The 12,327-nt window shown below is 44.3% G+C and overlaps 1 protein-coding gene across 2 annotated transcripts in view; it reads left to right on the plus strand.

Moving 5' to 3' along the window:
* The first annotated feature begins 2,130 nt into the window (after nucleotides 1–2,130).
* The window catches only part of SLC1A7 (solute carrier family 1 member 7), a 40,102-nt gene continuing 29,905 nt past the window's right edge, over nucleotides 2,131–12,327 (plus strand). For both annotated transcript variants that reach the window (XM_075287862.1, XM_075287863.1), the window contains exons 1-2: nucleotides 2,131–2,397; nucleotides 4,622–4,701. In XM_075287862.1, the coding sequence (XP_075143963.1) occupies nucleotides 2,257–2,397; nucleotides 4,622–4,701 (221 nt within the window). In that variant the 5' untranslated portion in view covers nucleotides 2,131–2,256. The remainder of the gene's footprint in view (nucleotides 2,398–4,621; nucleotides 4,702–12,327) is intronic.

Genomic DNA, 12,327 nt, shown 5'->3' on the forward strand with positions numbered 1-12,327 from the left:
AAGATTATCTGCGACTTGTTGTGTCGCTCTATTAAATTTGGGTGAAACAAACAACTTAGAGAGAGGTCACAAGCCAGTGACCTGCGGTGTTTGGTGGCAAAGTCGTGTGTGACTTGTGACCTGCAAAAATAATTGTGTGTTTGGTATGGCGCGTGTGACACACGCGCCATTCTGTTCCCCTATTCACATGAAATAGGCAGAGAGAAAAGTCCACTTTTCTCTGCATTTTTCGTGCAAAAACCGAGCGGAAACCAGACATTATAGTCTATGGGGTCCCCCGGTTTCCTAAGGTAACCGCTTTCTTATGCGGATAGGTTTCCATTCGGGGGGGACCCCAAGGGGACTCTCTGAACGAAAACACGAACGCAGATGAGAACAGGATTTAAACAGTGTTTAGAGATATTCGATGCGTTTAACCCCCTGGTGTTCAGCCGCTTACACGAATACCTATGGCGAGGAGGTATTCGATTGAATACTTCTCGCTAATCTCTAGTTATATCGCACACTACAGTTATACCGGGCCTACATTTGTCCCGGGAAATTTGGCTTGTCTACAAAAACGGTTTAGCTATCGCTGGTCCCAGCTGGGTTCCCATTGTAGGACTTAAATCTGCCAAATTTACCAACCCAAATATGAAGGCGTAGTGGGTTCCAAATGGCCGGTTTTTGGAGAGAACTTTGAAGCAGAAGACGCCTTGTAAATATATTCTTAGGGGGTCTCACATAATAAATTTCCATGACGGAATATTCTATTAAGCTGGTTGGTCTGAAAGCCACCATAGCAAAAAAAAAAACCCTGCCAAAATGGGTTGTTTTTTTTTTGTGGCAATCACTGGATTCTCAGGGGTCGTTCACAGTTTGAAGCTTTGGACTGCAAAAGTTAAAAACCATTGAACACAAACTGACATGGGGCAGGCGCTGCTGCTACGTCCTATGGATATAGCCATAAAAGCCACAATGGTAATACCCTAAGGCAAGGCCATGCATAGTGAATCACAGGTGAAAACAACACTGCAAGAAACAACTCAGTAACATGGATTTGCTTTTTTGACATAAAAATGCTGATAAATATGCTGCAAAAAAAAATCAAAATAACCTCATTCATATGCATGTGATACGGAATAGAAATTGTATGCAGAATTCCATGTAAAATACTGAATGTTTAAATAGCTAGGGAAAAATACAGATGGAGAAACTGCTCTATAGGGGGGGTGAGCGATCGGGATCGGTAAAAATCGGATCCCAATCGGTGATCGAGCAAATTTCACGATCGGGATCGGCTGGAAAATTATCGAAAATCAGATTTTAAAAATTATCCTGAAATCTCAAGATCAGCTCAATCCTACACTATAGTCCTATACCAGGGGTCAGCAACCTCTGGCTTATTTACCTGGCACACGACTAAGTGTCATCCATCCCTCATTGACTGCAATGGGGGGTTGTGTTCCGATATCACAGAGCAGGATAGGACCTTCTATAATCATCGGATCGGAATGGAGCATCGAACCCCCCATGCAGAGAGCCTTGGCCTGCACATCCGGTTTTGTGCATAAGGTCTTAGGGTATGGCTCATGCACGATGCAGTTTGTTGTAGAATCGTCTGCAACTCAGAATCAATTCCATTTATCTAAATCGGGTCACTTGGATTTCTGCAAGCCCTATTAAAGTTAATGGGACAGTGATTGGGACCACTATAGAAATTCTGCCGATAAATCTGCCATATGTGAAAACAAGACGTATACAAAAATACTCCTATTCACTGACAGCAAGCAGAGATCTTCTATATAGTTGTGGCGTGAGACGTATTATTTTTCATCATACAGGGACTTATAATATTTTCTCATTCATTATACTTTTTTATCACATTAACCATTAAGTGTCTGTGATATATTACAGCTTCAGGTCTCTAGCAGGCCACCCTCGGTGAATATTGCACGATATCACGGCTGGCTACCAGTCACGGCCGGCTCCCCCTGCCATGCGTCTTCTTGTTGTACGGGCATATTCTTTTCAAATTATCCCAAGCTCCCTAATCTCCTCCCAGGCTCCTAATGATGAAGTCAGTAATAGGATTGGGGGTATTAATTTGGGACGGTAATGCCAGCTGCATGGCTTATGGGTGAGGGGTGACCTTGTGGGCTGGCCAGCCTGTGCTGGCTTTGATCTGATCTCTAGGGAACGTGAGTTGGCTTTTCGCAGAGTGGCGTAGTCCCTCTGTGGGACACCGATCATCCCCCCGGGCATTTCTGGGACACAATGGCAGGGGCACTGGATGCAGTACTGGACAGGGCCAAGGATGTGTGCAAGAGGAATGGTCTGCTTATTCTCTCGGTGCTATCTGTTATTGTGGGATGTCTCTTGGGATTCTTCCTTAGGACCAGACGTCTCACTGAGCAGGTCAGTATCATGCACACTGTCTATATGGGGAGGGGGGATACAATCTTGCAAAAACGAGAATATTATAATACTGAACAAATGAGACTAAAAATGGTTGCAGATCCTGGCGTTGCAAGGTATTGTATATGTGTGTGTTACATGTAGGTCAGTGTCTTATCCAATGGTAAAGCGTTGACGTATTTGTCTACATTTAATTTTGACTCTCCATAGGATACCTCCACATCTGTAATCCATGCGCCCCTCCCGACCCTGGCAGCCCAGATTGTTGTGTTCATAATGTCTAATGTCAGGGTAAAGCTTATTAGTTTGGCAGGATTTTGCGTATATCCGAAAATGTCATTTCCACATTTAGGAATATTGGACAGGGTACCCTTGTGATGTCTATAAACCCTCTAGGGCAGGTCTGTCTCTTAACCCGATTTCTTAAATCTTCCATAGTGTATGTGAATAGATATTGTCTACACCAGAAGAGGTTGAGAGATGTTATTTTGGGGGTTGGTACTACGAACAAGTATTTAAAGTATATTTGGTGACAGTTCGGACCCTCCTTGTTTACTGGGTCCGTTGCAGATTCCCTTTTTGTTACGTTGACAATGACGTCATGTGAACAATAGTCAATAAAGTCCAAATACGTCTTTATTAAAGTTTTTCAGAGTAAAATAGAACAAAGTGAACATATTGCATAGAAAATACATAAAAACCCAGAGGAGATCAAACAGCGGCATAGGCCTGCTTACCAAATGTCGCGTCTGGATTATCTTCATGTTGACTTTTGCATTTTGCTTCTTGCCCATGCGGTGTGATCTTTACATTTTGATCCGTACAATGGTCATCCATGATAAAGCTATGTATAATATAATAATGACCAGGCCGCAGGATATAGCTATACCAACAGTATCTTCCACTCCTATAAACATCGGAGATTGTTCTACGTACTGTGCTGTCCATGACCATCTGATGGTCAATACTTGGTGCAATTCTTTATTGATTCCCTTGGACCAACTATTGCACCTTATACATTGAGCTCTAGCTCGAATACATCCATTGACACCTTGGGTTTTCCCAATTACAATATGAGCAATGGAAACCATCTGGCAGTATCTTAGGTTAGGGTTATGCAGAGTGTTTGGCCACATGACACGTCCGATACCCAAAGAGTGTGGTGTTGTGATGTCTATATTGCAGCTAGTGTACCTGAATGTGGTTATGTTGCAATCTGCAAGCATGACAATTCTAAACCGGGTGACTGCCATGATGTGATGTTAATATATCTGGGGCGGACATTGAGAGCAGAAGCACCATGCACAAGGCCAATTCATGAGCTCCTTATCCACCAATTGCTCATCAGAGACCGACCCCTTAAAGAGGACCAGTCACCCCCTCCTCTAACTCTTTTATTTCTTCCTTCCATAGTTTCCACTCCACTGATACTGGTGCAGTTGGAATTTTTTTCACTCCACCGCTATTTACAAGGCTCATAGGCTCTCTACTATCTAGTGGGTGGTCCTGGACAGAGCAGGCCGCCAGGGACACGCCCACTTGACAGTAGGGAACCTAATTAGCATATTATGTGTTGAAACTAACCACACTGATTGCTCAGGAATGGTGGGGGCTAGAGAAAAAATTTCAACTGCATCGGAATCAGCGGAGAGACGCCTATTGAATGATGCAAAAGAGATGGCGTTGGAGGAAGTGTTAAAAGATCTCCTTTAAGACACTTTAACAATCCATTAGGTGTTAAATTCATTAACCCGGTCCCTTATTGCAATAGACAGTAGGAAGCTGTTTTTTTGGGGGGGACATCCCCTTATCAACTGCCTCCTGCACATATGGTAGGTCTACCCCAGTTGGGTGCCATGTTGTGTCCTTAGATCAAGAAATCTAGGCCTTAAAAAGTAAAATCTATGGGCCCCTTATCAACTGTCTCTTGCACATATGGTAGGTCTACCCCAGTTGGGTGCCATGTTGTGTCCTTATATCAAGAAAGGACGGAATAATCTAGGCCTTGAAAAGTAAAATGTATGGGCCCCTTGTCCAGTATAAGGTCATGCGAGGCCATTAGGAGAGTTCGAGTCCTCAGACCCCTCTGGGCACCACCACCGAGATCTCATCAATCACTTAGCTATATTAGGCGCTCACATGTACGCCAATGTGTGAGCTATTTGTCTCCTGCCATTGTTCTCACGTGACCCTGACGGACCGCTCTTTGTTTTGCGTCTTACAGGAGATTAGTTACTTTCAGTTTCCTGGAGAACTCCTAATGCGGATGCTGAAGATGCTGATCCTGCCCCTTGTGGTGTCAAGGTAAAAAAAAATGTTGTATCTACTCCATTTTTGAGAATATTGGGTTATTTTTCGTGACTTGCGGCCACTGATCCGTAATGAGTTCACCCCTTGTCCTTAGTGTATGATGATTGATGGAGTCTGGCTTGGGTTATACGTTATTGTAGGATGGGTCGTCATTGTATAAAAATACTTATAGCTTAATCTCCGTCACAAAAATATCCGCCTATTATGTCTGTGTTGTGAATGGAGGCCAACCCTGGTGTCAGAACGGCGCCCAACCTTCTTTATAGATCCTCACCTGGCCTGTGCTATCTGTCATACCACCACAACCAACACACAAAGGCGCCAACATTGTGCTGCCCTATAGTCATTGTGATGTATTTTGCGGCCCGGGGTTGTATACAGTAACTGGCACGACAAGCACATGAGCATCTGGAGACTCAGAGGGGGCGGATAAAGACTAAGACTTATTTTAATCCATATATTAATTACATACGTCAATCCAATACAACGTGGAGAGATCTTGTAAGGCAGATTAGTAACATCATGGCGGTATTGTGGCGGCAGATGGTACCAGCTATACGTTATATTATGACGCCGCTCGGCAGCTGCTTCAATATGAGATATAGGAACTACATGGAGTGTAAGGTGATAGAAAAATGTGGGATGATGTATATCCACAAGAGTAAAGATACCATAGAGTCACTGGAGATGATACTAAGGCCCAATCCACCATGCACATGGCCTACAGGGGCATCACAACACTAGCCAGAGAGGAACAACTACCCTGTGTGTCCCTCAGGGCTGACACAGAGTGGTGATGCCGGACTCTCCTTCCCTGGGATCGGTGGTATTAGTTGGTATATATTGGTATTAGTCAGAGTTATATGCGGATAAATACTTATTAGATGGTTGGCTTAAAGGGGTTGTCCATGAATATGGATTTTGTGGCCTATCCATAACTGGGCAGCCACTGATGATAAGCTGTAGAGAGCCAAACTATACACAACACAGGGTCAGAAGCAGTAGTGGTCGTGGTATAAACCGAGCCGTAGGGACCTATCAACTGCTATGGCCGCATACACACATCCATGCTTTTTACAGATCCATGTCGGGATCGCAGGACCGAGACACACTATGGTGCGGGTCCTATTTCTGTAAATTTTTGTGGCTCAGTCCATTTTTCCATTGATCCAGGGAAAACACAGACTGCACATAAATATCCTCCGTGTTCCAGTTTCCTTGGACCCGCACACGACTATGGTGGTGTGAATGGAGCCTAACCCAGTAAACGGGATATAAATGACTTCAAGCACATTTGTATGTCCAGGATTTTTTTGTAGTAGCATTACCCTCGAGTTCGTCCGCGCCGCCCTCACTCCCTGCGCCAATCACTACTTACACAGGCCCACACTCCCCCGCGCACCCGTCCGCCTTCCCCGCGCATGCGCGGAATCACCGAGCCAGTTTCCTCGCCGTACCGCACCGAAGCCCGCCACTCCCATCCACGCACAGCATCCAGTACCCGGCCGTGGCACGCAACAACGTCCCCCGCCAGTGTTACAGATGCCAACTCCCCCGGGTGGCCTCACTACTTTTTTTTTCCGAAAAATCCGTTTAGCCGTTTGGTTGTGATTGATCCGCAAACATCCAAACCCACAAACTTTCGTAGTAGGATAGGATTATTTTGGAAGGAGATGGAAGCCAACCTGATCTCCAGCAGAGGGCAGCAGAACAGGGACATTCCGCTACTGTACCGGGGAACATCTGCCGAATAATATTAGAGGCCTTCATGTGACCCGCATTGTGTTTCTGTAGCTTTGTGAAATGGCAGAAACACTGACCAGCGTGATGTAAGCAGTGTATGAAGAATACTGAGGGCAGGATAAGGACATCTGCAGTGAGGGGGCAAGGGGGCATTATACTGTGTGGCGACTACAGAAGGCTATTATACAGTGTGGGGGCCACAAGATTGTGTGGGGGCCACAAGAGGACATTATATTGTGTGGGGGCCACATGGAGACATTATACTGTGTGGGGGCCATAAGTGGACATTATATTGTGTGGGGGACACAAGGGGACATTATACTATGTGGCGACTACAGAAGAGTACTATACAGTGTGGGGGCCACAAGATGGCATTATAATGTGCGAGGGCTACTAAAGGTAACATTACATTGAAAGAGCATCTTACTGTGTAGTGACACTACACTGGGTGCACTGTGGGGGGCATTATACTGTGTAGGAACAATATAGGGCATTATATGGTGTGGGGGCACTATGGGGGCATTATACGGTGTGGGGGCACTATGGACACATTATACTGCGTGGGTACACTATGGGCACATTATACTGTGTAGGAACAATATAGGGCATTATACGGTGTGGGGGCACTATGGGGGCATTATATGGTGTGGGGGCACTATGGGGGCATTATACTGTGTGGGTATACTATGGGGACATTATACTGTGTGGGGTCAAAGTAACATTATACTTTGTGGGGGCATTACAATGTGTGGGGCACTATAGGGACATCATACCAGGTGTCTGTTTATCTGACATTAAGAGTAGCGCAGTCTTCTGTTTATATCTGATTTTACACTTTTTCCCCCATATTTCTGATCCGCTGATAACAGATAATAAGGCAAATATTATACAATGAATAAAAATGGCCGCACGCTATTGTTATGTTTGTTGGGGGACTGGTCACTGCTTTAATAAAAAAAATGATCAAAATCCATAAATCAATAACTCTCAAAAATATCCAACTTTAATTGTACATTGATTGGACGTTGATTGTACATATGGCTGCCGCTCTGTCTGGCCTAGCTCTTAGTATTCACCTCTATATTATAGAACGTCACCTATATAATGCATTATGTAATTTCCTCGTCATGTCTCCTGGTTTGCAGCCATGTCTGGTAGTTGTTGTAGGTGGTGAAGAGCTGCCGAACTATCTACGGTATATATAGGTTTGGTGTGAATCCTAGTATCCTGTATATGCTGTGATGGAACGTATCAGTGTTATATCTTCTAGGCCGCTATAGGTTTCCGATGCTGCTTAGGATCAGTCCCTGCCGGCGCCATGACATCATCTCTCCATCCATTCATTACACCTGATCGGGTGCCATAGTGCGGCACATCCAGTATACAGAGCACGCTATGGTTCGCTTCGATGGGGCTCCGGGGGTCGTATACCACTGAACTAATACTGATGACCTATAAAGACGGGCCATTAGGCTTATACTACCCCTATAGGGTTGTCCTTCAGTAATACATAGGACGGGTGATGGATTCGTTTGGCGTCTTCTTTATACTGGTGTAATATTACCTATATGAAGGATTGTTCCAGGTTTGCATTGTATCTGCTGATATAACAAGAACCACGTGTGTATATGTGTATACGTCCCTGAGTCTGAGTGATGGATGTTATAGTGGTGACAGGGAGAAGTATACGGCTTATCTCCCTGATAGGTCAGAATTATGGCCGCAGTGTTAGGAGACTACCGCACTGACATCATCCACATTCTTCCTATGTTTTCGGAATCAGCCGTATCCACAACCCTGTAAGAATATTTATCAATTGGTTTTCAGGCTCTAAATATACAGGAGAAAATACTGAGGACAGAAAATATAGAGAGATAAGTGCAAGGTAGCAAATATGTTATAGGGCCCAACAACACTGAGACTTAGGGGGCACGTTGTAATAACTATGGCGGCTGGGACCTATAACACACCTAAAGCCATGAATAAGTAAGGCCGCCCCCTAAACCCCAAGTAACACGGACACCGTTATATTTTGGTTAGTGGGACTGGCCACAGCTTTATTTAAATTCATCTTAACACAATTTAGAGTAAATATTTAACCGAATTTGACCAAACAATCAATAATGCATTTCCTCCATGTCCCTGTTGACTCTGATCTTCATCATTATGGTAACTGTTGACCACGGCTGACATGTAGACCACTTGTGTTCCTTCCGGGGACATGGATCAGACACCCGCCTGCTGTGACAACTGCAAAAAAGAAAAGACACACACAAAAAACCAACATCATAGAAATAAACATAGGGGCCGGGTGGGCGGGAGGACGTTCAGCCTAATCCGAGACTAAAGGTATGAGGCCCCGGCCACGTGCCCCTAAATATATAAACTACCAATTTTGATACATTTCTTAGTAACAGGGGCGGGCTTAGCCTTGAAAAACAACTTTACCTGGCAAACGTGCAACTGTGCCCAGCAGTCCTAGACCTATTCCCTATGCGGTGCAAGAGCGACATGGACGATGGAAAACTGACCACAACTCCATTACTGTACCGGGACATCTTAGTACCTGTAAGTGACATCAAGTGTGTCACAGTGCACAAAGTGATCTTTTTGTGTGTGTATTACTCCTGTGTTATGATGTCATAGTGTGCATTTCTCTGTACTGTGACATCACTGTGTGTATTATCTCTGTACTGTGACATCACTGTGTGTATTATCCCTGTACTGTGACATCACTGTGTGTATTATCTCTGTATTGTGACATCACTGTGTGTATTATCTCTGTACTGTGACATCACTGTGTGTATTATCCTGTACTGTGACATCACTGTGTGTATTATCTCTGTAATGTGACATCACTGTGTGTATTATCCTGTACTGTGACATCACCGTGTGTATTATCCTGTACTGTGACATCACTGTGTGTATTATCTCTGTACTGTGACATCACTGTGTGTATTATCCCTGTACTGTGACATCACTGTGTGTATTATCTCTGTAATGTGACATCACTGTGTGTATTATCCTGTACTGTGACATCACTGTGTGTGTATTATCCTGTACTGTGACATCACTGTGTGTATTATCTCTGTACTGTGACATCACTGTGTGTATTATCCTGTACTGTGACATCACTGTGTGTATTATCTCTGTACTGTGACATCACTGTGTGTATTATACCTGTACTGTGACATCACTGTGTGTATTATCCTGTACTGTGACATCACTGTGTGTATTATCCCTGTACTGTGACATCACTGTGTGTATTATCTCTGTACTGTGACATCACTGTGTGTATTATCCTGTACTGTGACATCACTGTGTGTATTATCTCTGTACTGTGACATCACTGTGTGTATTATCCCTGTACTGTGACATCACTATGTGTATTATCTCTGTACTGTGACATCACTGTGTGTATTATCTCTGTACTGTGACATCACTGTGTGTATTATCTCTGTACTGTGACATCACTGTGTGTATTATCCTGTACTGTGACATCACTGTGTGTATTATCTCTGTACTGTGACATCACTGTGTGTATTATCTCTGTACTGTGACATCACTATGTGTATTATCCCTGTACTGTGACATCACTGTGTGTATTATCCCTGTACTGTGACATCACTGTGTGTATTATCCTGTACTGTGACATCACTGTGTGTATTATCCTGTACTGTGACATCACTGTGTGTATTATCTCTGTACTGTGACATCACTGTGTGTATTATCCCTGTACTGTGACATCACTGTGTGTATTATCCCTGTACTGTGACATCACTGTGTGTATTATCTCTGTACTGTGACATCACTGTGTGTATTATCCCTGTACTGTGACATCACTGTGTGTATTATCTCTGTACTGTGACATCACTGTGTGTATTATCCCTGTACTGTGACATCACTGTGTGTATTATCCCTGTACTGTGACATCACTGTGTGTATTATCTCTTAGTAAATGCTTCTTTTCTTATCAAACTCTTTTCCTCCTCCTTGCTCTGATAATCTGACTTTCACTCTGAAAATCTCTGCTAGAACTGCTTCCAGGTGGACTGCAGGTCATATGACTCTGACTACGCTTGTTTATAGAGGTCTATAGAGAGGGGAAGTGGAGGAGTAAATAGAAGGAGAGAGAGCTTTCTATCACACCCACAGTGCAGTATTCACATCAGTACAGGTCAGCATTTCTCTACATATGTCCTGTATTATTATAGAGCTGTTTTGGATTGAGAGAGAAAGTTCTGGAGCAGACTCTCCTCTACTGACCATGGGCAGAGTATGGCAGCTAGTCTTTGGTCTCTAGCTCAGGGAGAACTGCAAACTGCAGATAGACCCTATAGTGGGGATAACGTCTAAATAATGCGAAATGTAAGTCATAAAATGGCCAAATATTGTCTTACCCCTTATACACAGTCTATTGATATGTGCAGGGTTTCCATAAAGGTTAGGGAGCGTTCACACTACCGTCGGTGTCCGACATGTAGTGTCCGCTCCTAGTGTCCGCTCAAAATCTGTCACGGACACTAGGAGCGGACACTAGATGTGTCCGTGACACCTGTCATTCACTTTAATGGGCATCGGGTGCGTTCTTTTGCACTCCGTGCCCGTCCTTCCCTGTCCGCAAGAGAAGATGTCCAACTTCTCAAGCGGACAGAGGAACCCTGCATGACAGATTTTGAGCGGACACTACATGTCGGACACCGACGGTAGTGTGAACGCCCCCTTAGGTATAGTCACACGCTGTAATTTGTACAAGCTCTTCCTAAAGATTCTGCCGTGAAATTTGATGCAGATTTTGCAAATTCTGCATCATTGTAGCCGGCTATGGAAGTGTCAGATTTGAGCAAAGACCTCCCAGGGCCACACACCAAGGTGGCAAATACTCCTTTAAGTGGTGTCATTGACTACCAAGAGCGATATTAGGGGGCACCACTAAGTCATGGGCTTGGTAAAAAATTTTCCTTAAAGTCTGAATGACCCCTTAACAGCCCCTTTGATACGAGGCTACAGCACACCAAAGTGTCAGACATTCGTAGTCTCCATATAAGTTACGTTCACGTCTGCTGGCTGCGTCCGGGGATGCACAAATCATTCGCGTACGGTAATCTCTATAACAGATGTTTTGATGGATTTGGTCGCTCTGATGTATTTTATTAATTTCCATTTCGATCACAAATACTCAAAAATCACATAATAAAAGGCAATAAAAACGGAAAGTGAGGGCCAAGATCTCGTATTTGGAGCCACTTTCATACCAGAAGATCTCTATAATTTATGAAATCCTTGACGGTTCTGAGTTTTTTTGTATTTTCCATTTTTTTCCCAGAAAAAGTAACAGAGGTCACGTTGTGAATGAGATTTATTGGGGGCTGCTTATCATATGCAATGAGATTCTCCATCGGAACGGTGACCCCGGGGCAATGACATCAAGCGACAAGTTTTGTCTGTCTAGTCTAAGTTTACCCCACCTATAAGTTGGCTTACTTTGGGGCAGAATTTTACACCAAGAATTTGGTGCCCAGTGGCGTAACTAGGAATGGCGGGGCCCCATGGCGAACTTTTGACATAGCCCCCCCCCCAACCGACGCCGAAGACCTCGACTGACCCCTCCTCCGCACTCTATTATGTCCCTTACTAAGCCCTGCACACAGTATTATGTCCATTAGAGGCCCCTGCACACAGTATTATGTCCCACTGTGGACACCCATATACAATTATTGTACTCTGGGGTCTTTTCAGACTTTTCCGCCGATCATTATACTCGGGGGTCTGCAAAGATGATAGTCTTTGTGGGGCCCGCGGTGTCACTTGCCGATCCCGGCCCAGCCAGGATCGGCAAGTGAATAGGGCCCGGAGCGGCCTATTAAAAAAAAACAA

The sequence above is a fragment of the Leptodactylus fuscus genome, chromosome 9, assembly GCF_031893055.1.
Source record: "Leptodactylus fuscus isolate aLepFus1 chromosome 9, aLepFus1.hap2, whole genome shotgun sequence".
In the NCBI taxonomy this organism is placed as follows: domain Eukaryota; kingdom Metazoa; phylum Chordata; class Amphibia; order Anura; family Leptodactylidae; genus Leptodactylus; species Leptodactylus fuscus.